The sequence below is a fragment of the Physella acuta genome, unplaced genomic scaffold (assembly GCF_028476545.2).
Source record: "Physella acuta isolate Inbredline_101_S28 unplaced genomic scaffold, ASM2847654v3 ptg000599l, whole genome shotgun sequence".
NCBI lineage: Eukaryota > Metazoa > Mollusca > Gastropoda > Physidae > Physella > Physella acuta.
This window is the reverse complement of record NW_026732118.1, coordinates 80,001-103,281: the sequence shown is the minus strand read 5'-3', so window position 1 is coordinate 103,281 and position 23,281 is coordinate 80,001. Positions and strand designations below refer to the sequence as shown.

The 23,281-nt window shown below is 37.1% G+C and overlaps 1 protein-coding gene across 1 annotated transcript; it reads left to right on the top strand.

Annotated features, from left to right (window-relative positions):
- Positions 1–2,621: 2,621 nt before the first annotated feature.
- On the top strand, positions 2,622–21,758 carry LOC131947557 (4-aminobutyrate aminotransferase, mitochondrial). The gene is made up of 13 exons (XM_059308804.1): positions 2,622–2,643; positions 3,501–3,643; positions 4,394–4,511; positions 4,684–4,733; positions 10,377–10,457; positions 11,150–11,242; positions 11,769–11,895; positions 12,066–12,214; positions 12,608–12,745; positions 12,842–13,009; positions 17,484–17,630; positions 18,566–18,677; positions 20,298–21,758. The coding sequence occupies exons 1-13, from the start codon at positions 2,637–2,639 to the stop codon at positions 20,414–20,416; spliced, it is 1,452 nt and encodes a 483-aa protein (XP_059164787.1). The 5' UTR covers positions 2,622–2,636; the 3' UTR covers positions 20,417–21,758.
- Positions 21,759–23,281: the final 1,523 nt, after the last annotated feature.

The following is a 23,281-nucleotide window of genomic DNA, read 5'->3' as shown; positions in this document are numbered from 1 at the left end:
ATAGGGAGGTATAGTGGTTAGATGGGATAGGGTGGTATAGTGGTTAGATGGGGTAGGGTGGTTAGATGGGGTAGGGTGGTATAGTGGTTAGATGAGGGTAGGGTGGTTAGATGGGGTAGGGTGGTATAGTGGTTAGATGGGGTAGGGTGGTTAGATGGGGTAGGGTGGTTAGATGGGGGTAGGGTGGTTAGTGGTTAGATGGGGTAGGGTGGTTAGTGGTTAGATGAGGTAGGGTGGTATAGTGGTTAGATGGGGTAGGTAGTGGTTAGATGATGTAGGGTGGTATAGTGATTAGATGAGGTAGGGTGGTATAGTGGTTAGATGAGGTAGGGTGGTATAGTGGTTAGATGAGGTAGGGTGGTATAGTGGTTAGATGGGGTAGGGTGGTATAGTGGTTAGATGGGATAGGGTGGTATAGTGGTTAGATGGGATAGGGAGGTATAGTGGTTAGATGGGGTAGGGTGGTATAGTGGTTAGATGGGATAGGATGGTATAGTTGTTAGATGGGATAGGGTGGTATAGTGGTTAGATGGGATAGGGTGCTATAGTGGTTAGATGGGATAGGGTGGTATAGTGGTTAGATGGGATAGGGAGGTATAGTGGTTAGATGGGGTAGGGTGGTTAGATGGGGTAGGGTGGTTAGATGGGGTAGGGTGGTTAGTGGTTAGATGGGATAGGGTGGTATAGTGGTTAGATGGGATAGGGTGGTATAGTGGTTAGATGGGATAGGGGAGGTATAGTGGTTAGATGGGATAGGGTGGTATAGTGGTTAGATGGGGTAGGGTGGTATAGTGGTTAGATGGGGATAGGGTGGTATAGTGGTTAGATGGGGTAGGGTGGTATAGTGATTAGATGAGGGTAGAGATGAGGGTAGATCGTGGTTAGGGATGTAGATAGAGGTTAGATTGTATACGCTAGTGTTTAGAATGGAATAACTAGTGGTTATATGGGGGTAATGCTATTTGTTAAAATGAGGTGGTGGTTACATGGGGGAAGCCGGTGATTAGCGCGATTAGATTTCATAAATAGTGGTTAGATTGGGTACTGCTAATTCTCCCTTTCGTAAAGTACTATGCCAACGTCCCAGACTATTAAAACCACGACACATCTCTGACCTCTGATGTACGTCACGACCGACAAGTGAAAAACAGACGGCTGAGACAGCAAAACTATTCCATATTGACCCCTTTGATGTCATAGAGCTATGAGAATCATCGACACTAATAGGAAAACGCCGAGGTATTCATCAGAAAAAAAAGATCGATGTTTTCATCAGAGGAAAACTTTGAGGTATTCAACAGAGGGGTGGGGGTGGGGGGGGGGGTTGGGTGGGACACTGGTAAAAGTATGGGGGGGGGGGGATAGACTCTTTTTCGGGTGGGGGGGGGGGGGGGGGGGGGGGGGGGGGGGGGGGGGGGGGTCGCCAGTTAGCCCCCCCCCCCCCCGAAAAATTCTACCGCCCCCCCTCCCCCCGAACGAAATTTATATAATTATATAGAAAAATATATACTTTTAACAGTGTCCGCCCCCCCCCCCCCCCCCCCGAAAATCTCAAGTGCCCCCCCCCCCCCCCCCGGAGAAAAAAGTCTGGAAGAAACACTGAGTAGGTCTAGCATGACGTGTATACACAAAATGTCTGATTGTCAACGTCCCTACCAGATTTTACGTAACAATTCTAGCATTACACAACGACGCTGTTTTTTCAACCGGTAAGTAATGTTGATTTTGGACAAGCATTTTTTTTTTACCGCCTCACAGTAAAACTAGGTCAGACCACCCGATTAAAAAAAAAAACCCAGCTGGTTGTACGGCTAGCCATGAGAGAGTGACAGACACTAGCTCTTGTAATTTCGCCAGACAATTCAGGTCAACGGTATTTTTTTCCCCTTTTCTATCTGAACCTAGAGTGGGGGACCTGTGTTAGTAGAGAGCGAGCAGCACAGCAAAACAAGTTAGAGATAGCAGTGATGTGTCGTTGTTGATCAGCTGTTGACGAGCGGCGCACGTAACCCACCAGAACACAACAGAAACATGGTCTGTGGCACGGTTTTGTAAACTTACGCAGCTGAGATCTTTTAGTGAGTATATTAGTTTAGTTTTAGAGAGACATTAGATACTAAAGCTTTGGCAATAATTTTTGCCATCTTTGCAATTAAAATTCAATTCGTTATTTTAACTTACTTATTTTAATGATTTAAAATGTGTTGTTAAGAGTTAAGAGCTTAACCCTTTGAGGACCAAGGGACACCGGTGCTTATGGACTATTAATTTAGTTACATAATTAAATATTCAATATAGATCTAGATCTAGTCATCAGTCATATAACTCCATCTTCTTGTTAGACTTGTTAAGCAGGTAGGCCTATATATTTATTTAGTGAGTTAAAATGCTAGGCATACAACCCCATTTAGACGGATAGTTCAGAATTTGGCCTAATATTATTATTAAGAATAGAATCTAGATCTAGATCTAGTAATAATTATTTTATTACACACTACACAGATTTAAAAATTGAAAGGATTCTACAATCTACATTCAGTAGCGCACTATAAAATATCTGTGGAAAAATACACGAGACAAACATTCGTGTTTACAATTTCAATGCCAGAAGTTAAAAATATTTTTTTATCGTGGAAATGCGCGGTCAGTGACCTATTTGTTTCAAATACATACACAATAATACACATGTAAACAACGCTCTTTTAACCGTGTAGTAGAGCAAATCAGACAATTTTAATCCTAGTTTTTAATTTTTTTTTTCATTTTCGTTAAAAAAAAGGCCCTACTGAAAAAAAACCATTTCTGTATGCTCTGTTTAAAAAAAAAGTAGATCTAGATATAGTATTTGTAAGGCAAATCCTAAATATTACATAAAATGGTTAATGAGCTTTTACTTTCCAAAACCACTTTAAAGATAGTAGATCTAGATCTAAATGAAACTTCATGCCAGTGTCTGTGTGTTGGGGGGGGGGGGGGGGGGGGGGGGGGGAGAACCCTGTTGTCAGATAAAGAGCAATGTGTGTGGAGGTGGGGGGGGGGGGGGGAGAGAATAGATAAGAGATGACACTGTATTTTATGATTGTTAGAGAGATTTTGTTAAAAAAAAAAAAGTATTGCACCATTTTTACATTTATTTCTTTGAAGAAAAAAAATATCAAGTCATCAGTTTGTTGAAGTTCTAAGTCACTTTGGTGTGTTAATTTTCAACCAGAGAATTGAAAAAAATAAAATAAAATTTGCCAACCCCAAACTAAAATCTATCATTTTTTACTGCATAAAAGATGTTGATAAATATAAATGATTTGTGTTTAAAGTAATAAGTTATTTAATAAGTAATATGCTTTAGTATAAATCAGACAACAGTTATTCTCTTCAAGTTAACTTCCATGTACTAAGCATTGTATTCTCACTGTAGCCACACCCCTTCCCCCCCCTTCCCCTCCATGAACACATGTCCAGGTAACTGACATATAAAAATCTTCTTTCATGTCTACCCTCAGGTAAACTGACCAACAGGGTGATTTTATGCCGCGCCAGTTACAGTGTCGAGGCGCCAAGGTCGGAGCCTCCATCACCTGTTGTGGTGACCCCCATACCTGGCCCCAAGTCACAAGCTTTAAAGCAGGATCTGGATCAAATCCAGGTGAGATGTAGGCCTGTTACAGAAGTTGGCATATGACAATAATAAGCTAAAATAAAAAGCCGTTTTTTTACTAGTCTGAATTTAAATTAACCCACAAATAATCAAGGCATTCTAAAAGTACCACATACTGCCACATAGGGATTGTCCATAAATGACATTGGGTTAGTAGGCTCGTGACTGCTAAACCTAAAGTCTTAAGTTTGTTTGATGTCTCTGAGTTCAGCCAGCTCTAATGGGTACCTTACTCAAGTTAAGGAAAATAGTAACTGACCCCCAATATCCCTTTATTGCTGGGGTCACAAAAACAGATAAACTCTACTTCACCTCTCATGTTGACCAACCGTTCGGAATGGGTGACATTGCACATATAAAGAGGATAGGGGGAGGACTAGATTACATTATTTTTGTTGGGAGCAGGGAGGTGTTTGACTTTTTGTGATGGTTGGTGCTGACTGGGGTAAAAATCTGCTCCAATGTGTAGCATTAGTTAGAGATGCCCCAGCAGGAACTGTTTCTTTTTAAATAATGTATGAAATAACTGTAGGCAAGGCCATACTTTATATGCTAATATTATTACATACTAAATCTGTAGAAATAACTAAGTAAAATAAATAATGTTATACCACAACCATGACTCAGATACCAATAAAACAAATGCTGTTTTTGTTTATCATTAACCTTTAAATGTTTGAGTTTATTTTTGTGTTTCCACACTGCAGTGCACTAAAGTATCTTAGTGTTTCTATCTAGAATACAGATGCTGTGCAGTTTTTTGCTGACTATGAGAAAAGTTATGGAAACTATATCTGTGATGTGGATGGGAACTTTCTATTGGACCTGTACACACAGATAGCCAGCATTCCCATTGGTCAGTTCTGTTAGTGTGTATTTGTAATAGCTCAGTGTAGCTCCTAGTAATTTTGAAATACTTCTAATCAAGTGCAGGCTATTAGTTATAAAATATGTTAATGAGATGTGTTATAAGTTTACTAAGAGCACATTTGTTCTTATTCTTAGTCCATGAGTTGATGTTTTTACAGGCTACAACCATCCAAGGATACTCAAGGTGTTGACAAATCCTGCAAATTTGGTGAGTTTTAATGCAAGTTTTCTTTTGTCTAGAGCGTAAATGTTGTCTTATACTGTAATGCTGTTGATTAGGTTAAAAAAAATCATTGATCATTAAAAATGCAAAATTGGAAGTTTCTTTGTAACATATCCTCCTGAAATTGGAATTTAATGACTTCCCTCTGTTAACAAATCTTTTGATAAACTTTAGCCACTTAAGCCTTAGATTGTCTTACTATAATACAATAAGCAGTGTTGGTTCAAAGATTTGAGTTAGTTTCTATAAAACTCTGTTTAGCCACTTAAGCCTTAGATTGTCTTACTATAATACAATAAGCAGTGTTGGTTCAAAGATTTGAGTTAGTTTCTATAAAACCCTGTTCCAAACCACACACAAACTCAAAATAGCAGTTCAAGATAGTTTTCTCTGTTGAGTTAGATTCGGAGTAAGGTTGTGTTAGGATCTGGTATTCACATCAGATTCAGTTGATTAAAAGTTCTTCTTTGTTTTAGTTATTTCTTTAATCCCAAGCCAAACATGCCCTACTTGAAGCATTATGACTTCCCTGAACTGTTTGTCCACTATGACCGCAGGTTTGGTCCATGTATGGTCAGCCTGCACTCAACTGGTTCATGTGTCTGCTCTCAGTGTTTTCACACATGTGATCTTGCATGCTATTGATAATGTTCAGTTTGCTCCCTTGTTTAAAAATAAAATGTGAAAATATCTCAAAATTCTCATTCTGTTATAACCTAACAGAATTATTTGAGTATTTTTAAAAATTTGTAATGCTGGTTATTTATTTATTAAACAAAGCAACTCGTATATAAAAAAAAAAAGTAAAGTTTCCCTTTCAAACCTGACGGTCTATGGGGCAAGTAGAAGTAGAGTTCACTTGTTTCTGTGACCTCGGCATATGAAGAGATAGTGTGGACAGCACTATGCCCAGCCGCCTTTACTTTCCCTAACGTGAGTTAAGTACCCATCAGAGTTGGGTGGACTCAGAGACGGTCTACTGAATGGAACCCGGATTTGAACTCGAGACTTACGGGTTAGCAGTCCAGCTCTCTACCGCTAGACCACTCTGTCCCACAACTCGTATATTATTAGCACTTAATTACCCGTGAGATTTTTGCTTTTTTGTTTCATTGTGAAAATAAGTGTAACTACCAGGTCACTTGAATAATTTTTCTTGGTAACTGATACGTGTAGCTAATGGTCCTCCTCATTAGAAAGTCAAATTAGCCTCCATGAGTAGTGTATAAAAAATAATTAAATAAATTATCTACACATATATGTTTTTAAGTGAAATAAACTTTAAATAAATTTAATTTCTGTTTATCCATTAGTCATTTGAAAAGAATCCAATTTTTTTTCCATCATGTGTTTATAGCATAAGATTGTCAAGAGATTGTTCAGTGTATTACTCACTTTGCCATTTGAATGTGTTTCTAAATAGTTGCACATTTTCTTATGATGTTCTGCATATATTGTAATAATTTGTTACTTTTCAATTGGGTGGGGCTTGTTTATTTAGAGTTCTTCTCACTTGTTATATCTTTATGTTGTGTGATTTTTGTATTTGGTGAAAGAACAAGAAAAGTATGATATATATATATATATATATATATATATATATATATATATATATATATATATATATATATATATATATATATATATATATATATATAAATCTTTTTTAGTCATTTTCTGATTAACCCATAATACACATGGGGGGGGGGGAAGGTGTATTATGGGTTAATCAGAAAATAATACACATACTCAAGGAGTTGCACTCATGCTATCAAACCAAGCACAAAGGGCTCTCATTGGATGGGAGGCACACTGCCCGCGGATCATAACAGCTACCTTTAAAACTAAAATAAGACGAATAAACATGGACATAATACAGGCCTACGCCCCAACAAATGACAGCAAAGAGGAGGACAAAGACGAATTCTACAACAGGCTAATGACCATTATCCAGAACCGCCTAAGAAGAAACATTCTTATACTCATGGGCAACTTCAATGCTAACATTGGAAGCGACAACAGAGGATATGAAGAATGTATGAGATAGCAGGGTTTAGGTGAGATGAACAAAAAACGGAGAAAGATTTGCTGACTTGTGTGCCACAAGTAATTTTGTAATTGGAGGTAGTCTCTTTCATCACAAAAGGATACATAAAGCTACTTGGGTATCACCCGACCTATCTACAGAAAACCAGATAGACCATATATGTATCATAAAAAAGTTCAGGAGATCACTTCAAGATGTACGTGTCAAGAGAGGAGCTGATGTTGCTTCAGACCATCACCTACTGGTAGCTAAAGTAAAACTCAAGCTAAAGAAAAACATGTTGGAAAACAAAAGGAAATACAGATACAACACAGGCCTGCTTAAGGACCCCTATAAACTCAATGAATTTAAACTTCATATGTCCAATAGGTTTCAGGTACTACAAGAACTAATAGAAGAAGAGACGATAGAGGAAACATGGAAAAAAACTAAAAACATATTAACATCAACATGCAAATAAGTGCTAGGCCCTATCAAAAGACAAGCTAAGGAATGGATTTCAGCAGATACTATGAAAATTATTAAAGAGAGAAAAAGAAAGAAGGCAACATTAAACAACAGTCGCACACTGGCTGCTAAATTAAAAGCACTGGAAGAATACTCCGAAACAAACAAAAATGTCAAGAAACACATAAGGAAAGACAAACGGAGTTATTTGGAACTGCTGGCAAGAGAAGCGGAAGAAGCACTGTACCATGGTAATATTAGGGACGTGTAGAATACAATTAAGAAAAGATAAGTACAGTAAGCCAGAGAGGCCAGTGAAGACCAAAGATGGAAAGATAATACCTGATGCGGAAGGAGAGATGAAGAGATGGGCAGAACATTTTGAAGAACTACTGAATAGACCAACACCAGAGTGCATGCAAGATATACCACCAGCTGAAAGTGACCTCCCTATGGACTACAACCCACCTTTAAAAGAAGAGATACATAAAGCTATAAAGCAGCTGATAAATTGGAAGGCTCCAGGAATAGATGGTATACCGGCAGAAGCACAGACAGCAGATATAGAAACTAGCACCACACTACTATACACATTCTTAAAAAAAATCTGGCAAGAAGAACAAATACCAGGAGTGGAAGGGGGGACTACTCATAAAACTTCCAAAGAAAGGCGATCCACAAGGCAGGAGGAGGAGAGGCAGACCAAGAAAGACCTGGAGACGTGACCTGGAAGAAGCCAAGAAGATTGAATGCACCTGGGGACAGTTGGAGAGACTAGCCCTGGACAGTGACGTCTGGAAGGCTCTTGTCAGGGAAGGCTCTTGTCAGCGGCCTATGTCCCAGTAGGGACAACAGGCAAGCCTAACCTAACCATAATACACATACCAAGATACTTGATGAAAAGGGCATAATTAAAGAGATAAGCTAAATGTTAATGCACCAAAACACATTTCTATTGGGGCTGTACAGATGAGCCAGGGTTTTGCTGAATGGATGAGCCTTTGTGTACTTTACTGTTGTCAGCCATGTGTCTATTTAACATTTTGGTAGTGGATCTGGATCTATATTAAACGCATTCTTTTGTGTCAAAACATAATTATTCCCAAGTAGGGTCTATTTATAATCCAGCTAGAGTCCTATAGATTTATAGAACAATAATAACAATGCAGTTTCACATGTTCACAAATAAATAATTCAATACAGCTAATAGTTTTCTGTTTCAAGTAGAGTTGATATTTTATTCTAAAACTTTTAAAATATAAAGCTTAGGCAAAAAGTCATACAAGGTATTTAATATAGATGTTTAATATTATTTAAGTTTTTTTTTTTTTTACAACTGCAGGTGTTTTTATTTTAATAACTTTTAAAGAATTTATTTGTAGGTTATATCCCTTAGTTAAATAGAATTTATAAATGGGAAGTAACCAAAATAAATTAATATCCTTTATCAAACAATCTAAACAAATTTTTTTGGTGCATTGTACATTCTACTATATTGATGATTTTAAAATGCGTTTTAATGTATGAATATGTTTACAAAAAATGTTTAATCTTTTAGTGACACTGAAAAAGTGTAATCTGTACCTATTTTCTTTTACCACTGTGTAGTCTGGTTATAAAGATTTTATTTGAAACTAGCAGCACGAAAGAATGTATTTGCATAAATACTCGCATAATTTTTGTGGACACTGTATAATATTTGGGTGTAGGATTTTACCCTTATCAATTACACCCAGTCATTATCCCCTTTCTATCATCCCCTATCACTGATATTACCTCCCCTCTTGAGAATACATAATATTTTCTTCTTTGCCGAGGGATTCTCTTTAGTGCTAAATAGGTAACTAGCAATGCATAGAATAAGTTAACTCCCTCTAGTAAATTTCTTAACTTAAAATCTAACCCTAACCTTTAAAGTTAAGGTTAGGTTTAGGGTCAATTTGTGATCAAAAAGTAGGAATAATTTCCTGCTTCAGTTTTCTGTGCACAATTTTGGCTACATGGTCGATCACTGTCTTGTTTCAGATAGAACATCAATTTCTATTGACATAAGCATAAAATATGCATCTGGTACTAGGGTTAGTTAACTAACTAGTATATTATTGGACTGTTCCTGCTGGCCCACTAGCCCCATGGCCTCTGCGACCCACCATGATGTTTATTTGTGTCTCTGTGAGCAAGCATAACTTCTCTATTTCTGCTATCTTTCTCTTACCTTACACAAGGGCAGACTACCTGTCTCTTCTAAATTTATTTTTTCATTTAAAAAAAAACATGATTACCTGAAATTAACTTCCAATAAAAAATTTTTATTAAGCATCTCTCCATACCTTTTTTAGTTGCCTAATTTAGCTGGTGGTCTAGACTATGGGGGGGGGGGGTGTTGGCCTTTTTTTCAATCATGTTAGGTTTATAATGCTGCTTGTCTGATTGTTTGGGTATGCATATGAATTTGCATTGTTAAAAGTAAAGTTCCCTATTAAACCTGACGGTCTATAGGGCATGGGAAGTAGAGTTCACTTGTTTCTGTGACCTCGGCATATGAAGAGATAGTGTGGTCAGCACTATGCCCAGCCGCCTTTACTTTCCCTAACGTTGGGTGGACTCAAAGACGGTCTACTGACTTGAATCTGGTTTTGAACTCAAGACTTACGGGTTAGCAGTCCAGCTCTCTACCCCTAGACCACTTAGTCCCCAATTTGCAATGTAACCTTTACTATATTATATTACTTGTATCTGTCCTCTTAAGCATGACATCTCACATAGGACCTATCACTAGCTATTTATTTTGTATTTCTTTAACTAGGCTATCAACTTATATTGCTTTAAGAAATAAGTACAGATTTATGTATGGCTGTGCTTGCTTTTAGTAAACAATGTGCGGGTAGTAAGTGATGACAACTGTTGTTAACACTAGAAAGTATACCTTATTCGAGGCCCACTCATGTGAATGACCCATATTAAAATGAGTTGCATTTGATAATTTAAAAAAAAATGAAAACAATTGTGTTATACTTGTTTGTATTTTACATTTTCATGTGAATTTGAAACAATCATTTTATATGCCTTGAATATTTAACTGAGTTTTAATGTTTTGTGTTAAATAATTTACTCTTATTTTTTTTTCATTACAGAGCACGTTTGCTAACAGACCTGCACTTGGAGTTTTCCCACCTTCTGCTTTTGCCTCAGATTTAAAGGAGTCTTTGCTTTCAGTGAGCACAATTTTTGTTTCTCATTCTTTAAGTGATTCATGTTTATTTTTACCAATCATTTTTATTTCTTTCTATTCACATTGTTCTCTACATTATTTTGCTTGTAATGCTCGTACCCGATCTATATGCTTAGCTTTGCATGAGTTGTGCAAAATTTAAAAATTAGCAAAAATTGTAACAAATGGTTATATAATATACTACATTATTTTATATGGGTTGTAGTGTAATATTAACGTAAGCATACAAGTTTATAGTATAGATGAACTTAATTTCTTGGGTAGGCCTATGTAAATTTGTTGGATCTATTAACGAATGATTAATCAGTTGGGTAAATAAATATAATGCTTTTTATATTTCTTTTTTATTAAATTGAAACCTGCAGGCCTACATGAAATGGATTGGCCTTTTTCTAAAAATCAGTGGCAGATTGTTATATTATCTGCTAGATAATTTTATATTATTTTTTATGAGTATCTATATAGTATTAGTCTGTATATTATTAATCTGCTTAATCTTTAAGCATATAACGTATAGATTACCTTAATTTAAGTAAATAAATGCAGAATACTTATCATATTTCCTTTTGACTAAATTGAAACTTGTAAATGAAATGGATAGCCCTTTTCATCATAGAAGTTTAGCTTTTTATTGATAAACACAAAATTGAAAACAATTTTTGTATCTGCTTGTAGGTGGCTCCACCTGGTTTGAAGCAAGTCCAGACCATGGGTTGTGGGGCTTGTTCTATTGAACATGCTCTGAAAGCTGCATTCATGGCCTTTAGAGTAGGTATAGTATAGTATAATGTTAAGTTGTTGTCATATTGATTTTACACAGGCTGTGGATTTAGCATGAAGTCTACAGCCATCATATTAATTTTACACTTACTGTGGATTATAGTATACTGTAATTAATCAACTGATGTCATATTAATTTTAGACTTATTGTGGATAGCATAAGGAAAATCAACAGCCATCGTATTAATTTTACACAAGCTGTGTAAAATAGAATACTAGGCTATAATTCAAGCCTACTGTGGACCTATACTTATTGATTTTACACCTACAGTGGATTTTAGAATAGTGTTATTAAAGTCTAATTCGGACTTCTTATTTTTACACATACAGTAGATTTAAGAATAGTGTAATTAAAGTCTACTTTGGACTTCTTACTTTTACACATACAGTAGATTTTAGAAGAATGTAATTAAAGCCTACTTCGGACTTATTTTTACACATACAGTAGATTTTAGAACTAAGAATAGTATAATTGAAGTCCACTGTAGCACAAGTTGTAGTTCTGTTTTTCCAGCGAAAACAAAGGGGAGGTAAGGCCCCATCCAAAGAAGAGCTAGAGTCAAGCTTGTACAATACTCCACCAGGCAACCCTACTATATCTGCTCTATCATTCAGAAATGCTTTTCATGGCAGAACCATGGGTAGGTGACTTTTTGGCTTCTTTTGCTCTTTATTTTTTAGTTATGTCCCTTTAAATAGCTGACTCTTTAACATTGTAACTTATCAATTTATATTTCAATGTTATATTTGATTTTTTAATAGCTCTAACCCTTTTAACAAATATTTACATGAGTACTATTTGTTATTATAGGTGCTCTTGCCTTGACTCATACAAAATGGAGTCACAAGTTAGATTTCCCTAGCCCAGATTGGCCGATCGCTCCCTTCCCACATTTGAAATACCCACTAGAAGAATTCGCCCAGGAGAACAGGAGGGAGGAAGATAGGTGTTTGGCTCAAGTAAATTCATTCAACATCTATTTTTAGCTTTTATCAATGTGAATTATAGATGGTTTTTTAGAACTACTAGAAGTAAAGTACATTCAAATTTTATTAGCGCATTTAGCATGTTTTTCTAAACACATTTATGGTCAGGTTTTTATGATTCAAATTGTCAAACTTATTAACCAACAAAGTTATGGTTCAAAAAGTCAAACTTTTATTAAGTGTAACAAAATTATGCTTCAATAAGTCAAACTGTTATTAAGCCCAACCAAAAGCATGAATATTAAACTTAAATAATTTTATAACAAAACAAATATCCTCTTTATACAGCCTTCTTATGTAGTGCTTATGATAATAAAAAAAAATTCACAGAAGCTTTTCATTGCATTTGTTTTTCTTGCCTCCTAGGTGGAAGAGCTTCTGAGTATTTACAAGAAGAAAGGCAACCCAGTGGCTTGTATAGTCATAGAACCAATTCAATGTGAAGGGGGAGATAACTTTGCCAGTCCACAATTCTTCCAGGGTCTGCAAGATATTTCTCAAAAGGTTAAAAAAAAATTTTGAGAAATTTTTTTTTCTTGATGATCTTTATTATTCAAAATGGATGACTATTAATTATAAATTGTAACCAATCATTGACAGAACGAGATCAGTTTTCTTATCGATGAGGTGCAGACTGGGGCGGGGACCACTGGCAAGTTTTGGGTGCATGAGTATTTTCACCTGCGCGACCCGCCGGACTTGGTGACTTTTGCTAAGAAAATGTTGACCGGAGGATTCTATTACAGAGACCATCTGAGACCCACAGAGGTACTGTGTCAGCCAGCGGGTTGTCTTTAGGGTAGAGGAAGTAGAGTTTTTCAGTTTTTTTTTTAAAAGCATTGTGGGATATCAGAATTTGAGAAGTGTTGAGCAAGTGGTATTCTATGGGGTAATCTGGGTAGTCCTACAGTATCAGGTGGAGGTGTTCTATGCGGTAACATGGGTAGTCTTACAGTATCAGGTGGGGGTGATCTATGGGGTAACATGGGTAGTCCTACAGTATCAGGCAGGGGGTGTTCTATGGGGTAGTCCTACAGTATCAGGTGGGGGTGTTCTATGGGGTAGTCCTACAGTATCAGGCAGGGGGTGTTCTATGGGGTAGTCCTACAGTATCAGGTGGGGGTGTTCTATGGGGTAGTCCTACAGTATCAGGTGGGGGTGTTCTATGGGGTAGTCCTACAGTATCAGGTGGGGGTGTTCTATGGGGTAGTCCTACAGTATCAGGTGGGGGTGTTCTATGGGGTAGTCCTACAGTATCAGGTGGGGGTGTTCTATGGGGTAGTCCTACAGTATCAGGTGGAGGTGTTCTATGCGGTAACATGGGTAGTCCTACAGTATCAGGTGGGGGTGTTCTATGGGGTAATCTGGGTAGTCCTACAGTATCAGGTGGGGGTGTTCTATGGGGTAACATGGGTAGTCCTACAGTATCAGGCAGGGGGTGTTCTATGGGGTAGTCCTACAGTATCAGGTGGGGGTGTTCTATGGGGTAGTCCTACAGTATCAGGTGGGGGTGTTCTATGGGGTAGTCCTACAGTATCAAGCAGGGGTGTTCTATGGGGTAGTCCTACAGTATCAGGTGGGGGTGTTCTATGGGGTAGTCCTACAGTATCAGGTGGGGGTGTTCTATGGGGTAGTCCTACAGTATCAAGCAGGGGTGTTCTATGGGGTAGTCCCACAGTATCAGGTGGGGGTGTTCTATGGGGTAATCTGGGTAGTCCTACAGTATCAGGTGGGGGTGTTCTATGGGGTAGTCCTACAGTATCAAGCAGGGGTGTTCTATGGGGTAGTCCTACAGTATCAGGTGGGGGTGTTCTATGGGGTAACATGGGTAGTCCTACAGTATCAAGTGGGGGTGTTCTATGGGGTAGTCCTACAGTATCAAGTGGGGGTGTTCTATGGGGTAGTCCTACAGTATCAGGTGGGGGTGTTCTATGGGGTAATCTGGGTAGTCCTACAGTATCAGGTGGGGGTGTTCTATGGGGTAGTCCTACAGTATCAGGTGGGGGTGTTCTATGGGGTAGTCCTACAGTATCAAGCAGGGGTGTTCTATGGGGTAGTCCTACAGTATCAGGTGGGGGTGTTCTATGGGGTAACATGGGTAGTCCTACAGTATCAGGCAGGGGGTGTTCTATGGGGTAGTCCTACAGTATCAGGTGGGGGTGTTCTATGGGGTAGTCCTACAGTATCAGGTGGGGGTGTTCTATGGGGTAGTCCTACAGTATCAGGTGGGGGTGTTCTATGGGGTAGTCCTACAGTATCAGGTGGGGGTGTTCTATGGGGTAGTCCTACAGTATCAGGTGGGGGTGTTCTATGGGGTAGTCCTACAGTATCAGGTGGGGGTATTCTATGGGGTAACATGGGTAGTCCTACAGTATCAGGTGGGGGTATTCTATGGGGTAACATGGGTAGTCCTACAGTATCAGGCAGGGGGTGTTCTATGGGGTAGTCCTACAGTATCAAGCAGGGGTGTTCTATGGGGTAGTCCTACAGTATCAGGTGGGGGTGTTCTATGGGGTAACATGGGTAGTCCTACAGTATCAAGTGGGGGTGTTCTATGGGGTAGTCCTACAGTATCAAGTGGGGGTGTTCTATGGGGTAGTCCTACAGTATCAGGTGGGGGTGTTCTATGGGGTAATCTGGGTAGTCCTACAGTATCAGGTGGGGGTGTTCTATGGGGTAGTCCTACAGTATCAGGTGGGGGTGTTCTATGGGGTAGTCCTACAGTATCAAGCAGGGGTGTTCTATGGGGTAGTCCTACAGTATCAGGTGGGGGTGTTCTATGGGGTAACATGGGTAGTCCTACAGTATCAGGCAGGGGGTGTTCTATGGGGTAGTCCTACAGTATCAGGTGGGGGTGTTCTATGGGGTAGTCCTACAGTATCAGGTGGGGGTGTTCTATGGGGTAGTCCTACAGTATCAGGTGGGGGTGTTCTATGGGGTAGTCCTACAGTATCAGGTGGGGGTGTTCTATGGGGTAGTCCTACAGTATCAGGTGGGGGTGTTCTATGGGGTAGTCCTACAGTATCAGGTGGGGGTATTCTATGGGGTAACATGGGTAGTCCTACAGTATCAGGTGGGGGTATTCTATGGGGTAACATGGGTAGTCCTACAGTATCAGGTGGGGGTGTTCTATGGGGTAGTCCTACAGTATCAGGTGGGGGTGTTCTATGGGGTAAACTAGGCAGACTTACATTTATAAAACAGGAGACTTCTGTAGGATAGATTCTGGAAAGTCTAACAGCATGAAAATAGGATAGCCTCAAAGGGTCTGAACAGGGATTTCTATTGGGTAATTTGATGGATGTTAAACTGGAAAGATTGGGTTGTCTACAAAGATTTGTTGATGTTGTATAGAATGGCTAAGTACACCCTATCTCAGGCAGAGATTTTAATTCTTGGTTACCAGTTGTATCCTATCTCTCAATCCTTGGTTACCAGTTGTATCCTATCTCTCAATCCTTGGTTACCAGTTGTATCCTATCTCTCAATCATTTCTGCTAAAATAGCAAACTAGCTTGCATAAAATTTAAAGCTAATACCTTTCTAAGACTTATTTAAAAAACCCATCAAACCCATTCAATTTGTCGTTAGGGTTATCTCATCTTCGCCCATCAAACCAATTCAATTTGTCTTTTGTGTTATCGTATCTTCGCGCATCAAACCCATTCAATTTATCTTTAGGGTTACTGTATCTTCGCCCATCAAACCAATTCAATTTATCTTTAGGGTTACCGTATCTTCGCTCATCAAACAATTTAATTTGTCTTTAGGCTTAGGGTTATCTCATCTTCTCCCATTCAATTTGACTTTAGGGTTATCTTATCTTCGCCCATCAAACCAATTCAATTTGTCTTTAGGGTTACCATATCTTAACCCATCAAACAATTTATCTTTAGGGTTACTGTATCTTCACCAACAAACAATTCAATTTGTCTTAAGGGTTATCTTATCTTCGCCCATCAAACCAATTCAATTTGTCTTTAGGGTTACCATATCTTCACCCATCAAACAATTTATCTTTAGGGTTACTGTATCTTCACCAACAAACAATTCAATTTGTCTTTAGGGTTATCTTATCTTCGCCCATCAAACCAATTCAATTTGTCTTTAGGGTTACCATATCTTCACCCATCAAACAATTTATCTTTAGGGTTACCGTATCTTCGCCCATCAAACAATTCAATTTGTCTTTAGGGTTACCATATCTTCACCCATCAAACAATTTATCTTTAGGGTTACTGTATCTTCACCAACAAACAATTCAATTTGTCTTTAGGGTTATCTTATCTTCGCCCATCAAACCAATTCAATTTGTCTTTAGGGTACCATATCTTCACCCATCAAACAATTTATCTTTAGGGTTACTGTATCTTCACCAACAAACAATTCAATTTGTCTTTAGGGTTATCTTATCTTCGCCCATCAAACCAATTCAATTTGTCTTTAGGGTTACCATATCTTCACCCATCAAACAATTTATCTTTAGGGTTACCGTATCTTCGCCCATCAAACAATTCAATTTGTCTTTAGGGTTACCATATCTTCACCCATCAAACAATTTATCTTTAGGGTTACTGTATCTTCACCAACAAACAATTCAATTTGTCTTTAGGGTTATCTTATCTTCGCCCATCAAACCAATTCAATTTGTCTTTAGGGTACCATATCTTCACCCATCAAACAATTTATCTTTAGGGTTACTGTATCTTCACCAACAAACAATTCAATTTGTCTTTAGGGTTATCTTATCTTCGCCCATCAAACCAATTCAATTTGTCTTTAGGGTTACCATATCTTCACCCATCAAACAATTTATCTTTAGGGTTACCGTATCTTCGCCCATCAAACCAATTCAATTTGTCTTAAGGGTTACCATATCTTCACCCATCAAACAATTTATCTTTAGGGTTACTGTATCTTCACCAACAAACAATTCAATTTGTCTTTAGGGTTATCTTATCTTCGCCCATCAAACCAATTCAATTTGTCTTTAGGGTTACCATATCTTCACCCATCAAACAATTTATCTTTAGGGTTACTGTATCTTCACCAACAAACAATTCAATTTGTCTTTAGGGTTATCTTATCTTCGCCCATCAAACCAATTCAATTTGTCTTTAGGGTTACCATATCTTCACCCATCAAACAATTTATCTTTAGGGTTACTGTATCTTCACCAACAAACAATTCAATTTGTCTTTAGGGTTACCATATCTTCACCCATCAAACAATTTATCTTTAGGGTTACCGTATCTTCAACACATGGCTTGGGGACCCCTCAAAAGTTGTCATGCTGAAGGAGGTGTTGAATGTCATCAGGGACGAGAAACTCTTGGATAGGACAACGGAAACTGGGAAATATTTTGTTGATAACTTGATGGCGGCGCAGGTAAAGTACAGGCAACTTCTGAAATTTTGTTGTAATCTGTGGATAGTTTTAAAGTTTTAAATTATCTTTGTGCATTGATGTTGGGTATTAGAGGACAATTACATAGAATAAATGCAGTTTGAAAATGGGAGCAGGATTTGATTTAACCTCTTACCAGTTAGATCAACATTCCCTGTATGTAACGGGAAAAAAGTTGTGTGTTCTATATGCCTTATACAAGGATTGTACAAACTAACTGTGCTGCAGGTTTAAAGCTACTGTGCAGCAATGCAAGTGTGCAGCTCAAAGGCAACATTGGTCAAGATGATAAGTGATTGTTTATGACCACTGATGACATTGCATTGTGATTCCTCCTCCTCCCCCCCTTTTTTTTTATTATCGGGGCATTATTTAATGATGCCTGACAGTTTTTTTCCTTATGTATTTGAAGACTTCACTAGTCTACTGCTAGAATTTCTGAACTTATGAATTTGTTGTTGAGAGGAAAAAGTTTATTTTAGACCTGATAGTTTTTTCCTTATGTATTTGGAGACTTCACCAGTCTACTGCTAGAATTTCTGAACTTATGAATTTGTTGTTGAGAGGAAAAAGTTTATTTTAGACCTGATAGTTTTTTCCTTATGTATTTGGAGACTTCACCAGTCTACTGCTAGAATTTCTGAACTTATGAATTTGTTGTTGAGAGGAAAAAGTTTTTTTTTAAACCTGATAGTTTTAGTTTTAGGGTAAATTAAGTAAAGTTTATCTTTTGTGAAGGGTTATGTGGTCAGCACTATGCCCAGGAACTTTTAATTTCACCAACTCAAGTCATCTTAAGTCTTGATCTAGGGATCAAAACACAAGACTTCAGGGTTTAGCAGTCATACTGCCCATTCTATGGGAAATGTGAGTTTATAAACTTTGACCACTTTTTATCTTGTGTTGTTTTATTCCAGACCAAATACCCCAAGCTGCTGTCTCGAGCAAGAGGCCTGGGTGCCATAGCAGCGGTCGACCTGCCTGATGCTGTAACCAGGGACAAGATCATTGCTAAAATGAGAGAACTTGGTAAGAAATGTTTTTTCTTTTTATTGAAGAGTTATTGCCCTTTGTTAATTTCCCTTTGGTTGTTTACTATCTGACCCAACTAATTCTATTACAAAAAAATAGTTTACAAAGTAGTTTAGACAAGTTAGACTTAATACAGAAAGGATTCATCCAAGCTAAATATTTGTATTTTAAATGCTGCCTTGTGACCGTAAAGATAATAATTTTCTACTTTATATGTTTTAGTATCCATGATATACATCTATATATATAATTCTCTTCTGTGGTTCACTCTAAATGTTTACAAACAGAGCCGGGTTAGTGACGACTATTAGGGGCAGATAATTTAGTTTGAAACGATTTTAAACGTAGGGGGGGGGGTAACTAAGTGGAGTTTACTTTAACGGAAGGGAGGGGGAAGGAGAAGGTTAACGTCCTTAATGAGCTACTTATAGTGTTTTAAAGAAATATTTTCAGTGTCAGCGTTGGTACTGTCGAATTCACAAATTAAGAATTACTGAAAAGTAGAAAAAACAACAACTAAATAGCGGCGTATGATATGCCGCGGGCCGGCTCGTATATTATAAAATAACAGTATCCATTACACATAATAGTAGGACATGTTTAAAAAAACAACTTAGATCTATATTTTATGATGTTAGGTGTTGACCTTGAAATATTTATATGTATGTGGTATTTATGTTTATATATTGATAGGTGTCACCATAAAAATATTTGTTTATATGTTCATAGTTGCCTATTCAAATATTTGTTTATATGTTGTTGGTTGCCCACTAAAAGATGTGTTTATATGTAAAGAGACACCCACTAAAATGTGTTTATATGTTGATTTATGTCCACTAAAGTATGTGTTTATATGTTGTTAGATGCCCATTAGAATATGTGTTTAAAAACATATGTTGATATATGTCCACTAAAATATGTGTTTATATGTTGATGTATGTCCACTTAAATATGTGTTTATATGTTGATATATGTCTACTAAAATATGTGTTTATATGTTGATATATGTCCACTAAAATATGTGTTTATATGTTGATATATGTCCACTAAAATATGTGTTTATATGTTGATATATGTCCACTAAAATATGTGTTTATATGTTTATATATGTCCACTAAAATATGTGTTTATATGTTGATATATGTCCACTAAAATATGTGTTTATATGTTGATATATGTCCACTAAAATATGTGTTTATATGTTGATATATGTCCACTAAAATATGTGTTTATATGTTGATATATGTCCACTAAAATATGAGTTTATATGTTGATATATGTCCACTAAAATATGTGTTTATATGTTGATATATGTCCACTAAAATATTTATTTATATGTTGATATATGTCCACTAAAATATGTGTTTATATGTTGATATATGTCCACTAAAATATGTGTTTATATGTTGATATATGTCCACTAAAATATGAGTTTATATGTTGATATATGTCCACTAAAATATGTGTTTATATGTTGATATATGTCCACTAAAATATTTATTTATATGTTGATATATGTCCACTAAAATATGTGTTTATATGTTGATATATGTCCACTAAAATATGTGTTTATATGTTGATATATGTCCACTAAAATATTTATTTATATACTGTTAGGTGTCCACCTTGGTTCTTGCGGCATCTCAACACTCAGAATCAGGCCAACCTTGACCCTTGAGAAGAAGCATGTTGACATCTTCACGGAGAAGTTCCACAAGGTGCTGGAGCAGATGTAAACAAACAGAGGTCACACAGCTTGTTGTTGTTGGATACAGACCAGTATTTGATGTGCTAACACATGTTGCTGTACATAGTACATTATATAGACAGATGGTTCAGTTTAACACTGGGAAATCCCACTAAAAAAAACATGGTTGTTGTGTTATTTTAACAATTGATTTGTGGGAAATCCCGTAAAATATTGTGCAAGTCTTATGCACCAACATTGTCTAACAGAGGAAAATCCCACTAAATAAGGTCCAATTTGTAGGGCTTGTCTCAAAATTGAAAATCTTTATAGCCAGGGATATTTACATTTTTAAGCTAAATTAGTTGTTGTGAACATGATTATCATTGATGACAAAAACCATGGCTGCAATTTTTTGGGGCCTCACTTCAAGATTTTAAAATACCAAAAGTATCCAAAATGCAACAGTTGTACATTTCTTTTACTACAAATAAAAATCAAATTAAGTACCTGAAGGCCTAGGCTTTTAATAATATTATTTTAAAATTGTAACTAAGTTTAGGACAACTTGTTACAGAATTGAATAAATAAAAACAAACTTCTTGAAAAAAATACAATATAACTTAGTCTGTATATCCTTTAAGCTAGTCTACATCTTGCAGCCAATTATCAGTGTTTTACAATTTTAAATGAACAATAGCATGAGTAACTTTTCTATTTGTTTATCTTTATTACAATTTCATAAATAATTCACATTTGGTTTGAAAAAAAATAACTGGCAAGTACAAAAATAAGTTGGTGACCTACTTACAAGCCCTATGATGGCCTAACATCATTAATTGAATTGTAGGAAACTCTAAAAAATTGTGCAAGTCTTCTGTACCAATATTGTCTAGCAGAGGGAAATCCCATTAAATAAGGTCCAAGCTATGTAGGCCTACAGTAATAATTAGTGGGAAATCCCACAAACTATTGTCCATTGTTCAAATGATTGTTTTTTTTAATACCTGGTGATTTATAAGTTGGTTGTGTTGGTAGACAACCAAGTTTATACTAACATTGATGTAAATGTAAACTCATTAAAAATTTTCCACCAATTCTACTACACCATTGGCAGACCAGAATCTGTCAATGTTAAATTGTAAATATTATTCCCGCTTAATTAAATGTTACAGCAAGTATCTAGTCACCCTTAACCTTTTTGTTATGTAACCAGAAAAAAAGTAGTTGTATACGTGTTGAACTGCTAAGCTCAACCATATTTCAGCTCGCTTTATATATTTAGTCAGTACTTGAATCTTTTTTTAAACTACTGTTTACAATTTTCATACATATTTGCACTTGTATATTGTATACAAAATATTTATAAGTGAATAAAGTTAAATAAGAACTTTGATCTCTTATCATACTTTTATTGTCTATTGAAGGCTGTTTGTTCTTTATAAGGGAAAACAGTAAATTAGATATATTGGTATCAACCATATCTACTGGCTGTTTAACATCAACAGTACACTAATAAGGGAAGGTGTGGTAAAAACTATTAGACATGCAGAGGCGTAGCGAGGGCGGGCCATATGTCCCCGTGCGCCGACCTTAGGGGGCCCCAAAATGGGTTGGAAAAACAAATTTAAAGTTTGAGGGGGGGGGGGGTGTAAATCGAAAGTTTAAGGGGGATGCCAATCGAAAGTTTGTCCCCGGGCGTCGGGAAGGGTCGCTACGCCTCTGGAGACATGGAATGGTGAAATGATGGTGTCAATGGTGTCAGGAATATTTTGAATGATGTGATGAATAAATAATATATTGATTAGTTTGATAAATATATTGAATGGTGCGATGAATATATTGAATGGCGTGATGAATATATTGAACGGTGTGATGAATATATTGAATGGTGTGATGAATATATTGAATGGTGTGATGAATATATTGAATGGTGTGATGAATATATTGAATGGTGTGATGAATATATTGAATGGTGTGATGAATATATTGAATAGTTTGATAAATAAATTGAAAGGTGTGATTAATTAATTGAATGGTGTGATGAATATATTGAATGATATGATACATACATTCACTGGTACTTCTAAAGCTAAGTGGCGTAGCGAGGTCGGGTGTCACCCGGTGCGGCACTTAATGGTGTCACCCCCCCCCCCCCCCCAGGGCATAGAGACCCTTCCCAGGGACAAACTTTAAAATTTCCGATTTGCACCCCCCCCCCCCTAAAACTTTCGATTTGCACCCCCCCTCAAGTTTTCGATTTGCACACCCCCCCTCCCCTCAAACTTTCGATTTGCACCCCCCTCGAGTTTTTCTCTATATATTTTGCTATTTTTTGCCTTGGTGTCACCCCCCTAAATGGTGTCACCCGGTGCGGTCCGCAACCCCCGCCCCCCCCCCTCGCTACGCCCCTGGGCAATAGTATCCCAAAATATTCGTCAGTCTGAAAGTTCGTAGCTACTATGTATGGGTTTTAAAAAAATCAGCGTCATTGAATATAATTTGCTGAGCATAAGCTACACAGTACAGTACCATTTCAGATTATGATCTATTGTTTCAATGAAGTAGAGTTCATTTGTTTTTTTATCTTGCAATATGGTGAGATAGATCTAGCTCTAATCAGTGGCGAACTAGAAAAAAAATGGCCACCCCGCAAAAATGTATGTTAGGCCCCCTCATATATATATATATATATATATATATATATATATATATATATATATATATATATATATATATATATATATATATATATATACATATATATATATATATATATATATATATATCTATATATATAAAGCAAAGTGGTCAAGTGCCCGATAGGGCACTTCCCGGCGCCGCAGGCGCGTCAAATTTGGCACGATGGTGCCTTCGGGCAATAGAACACGAAGGCCGGTGACGGTTGGCCGAA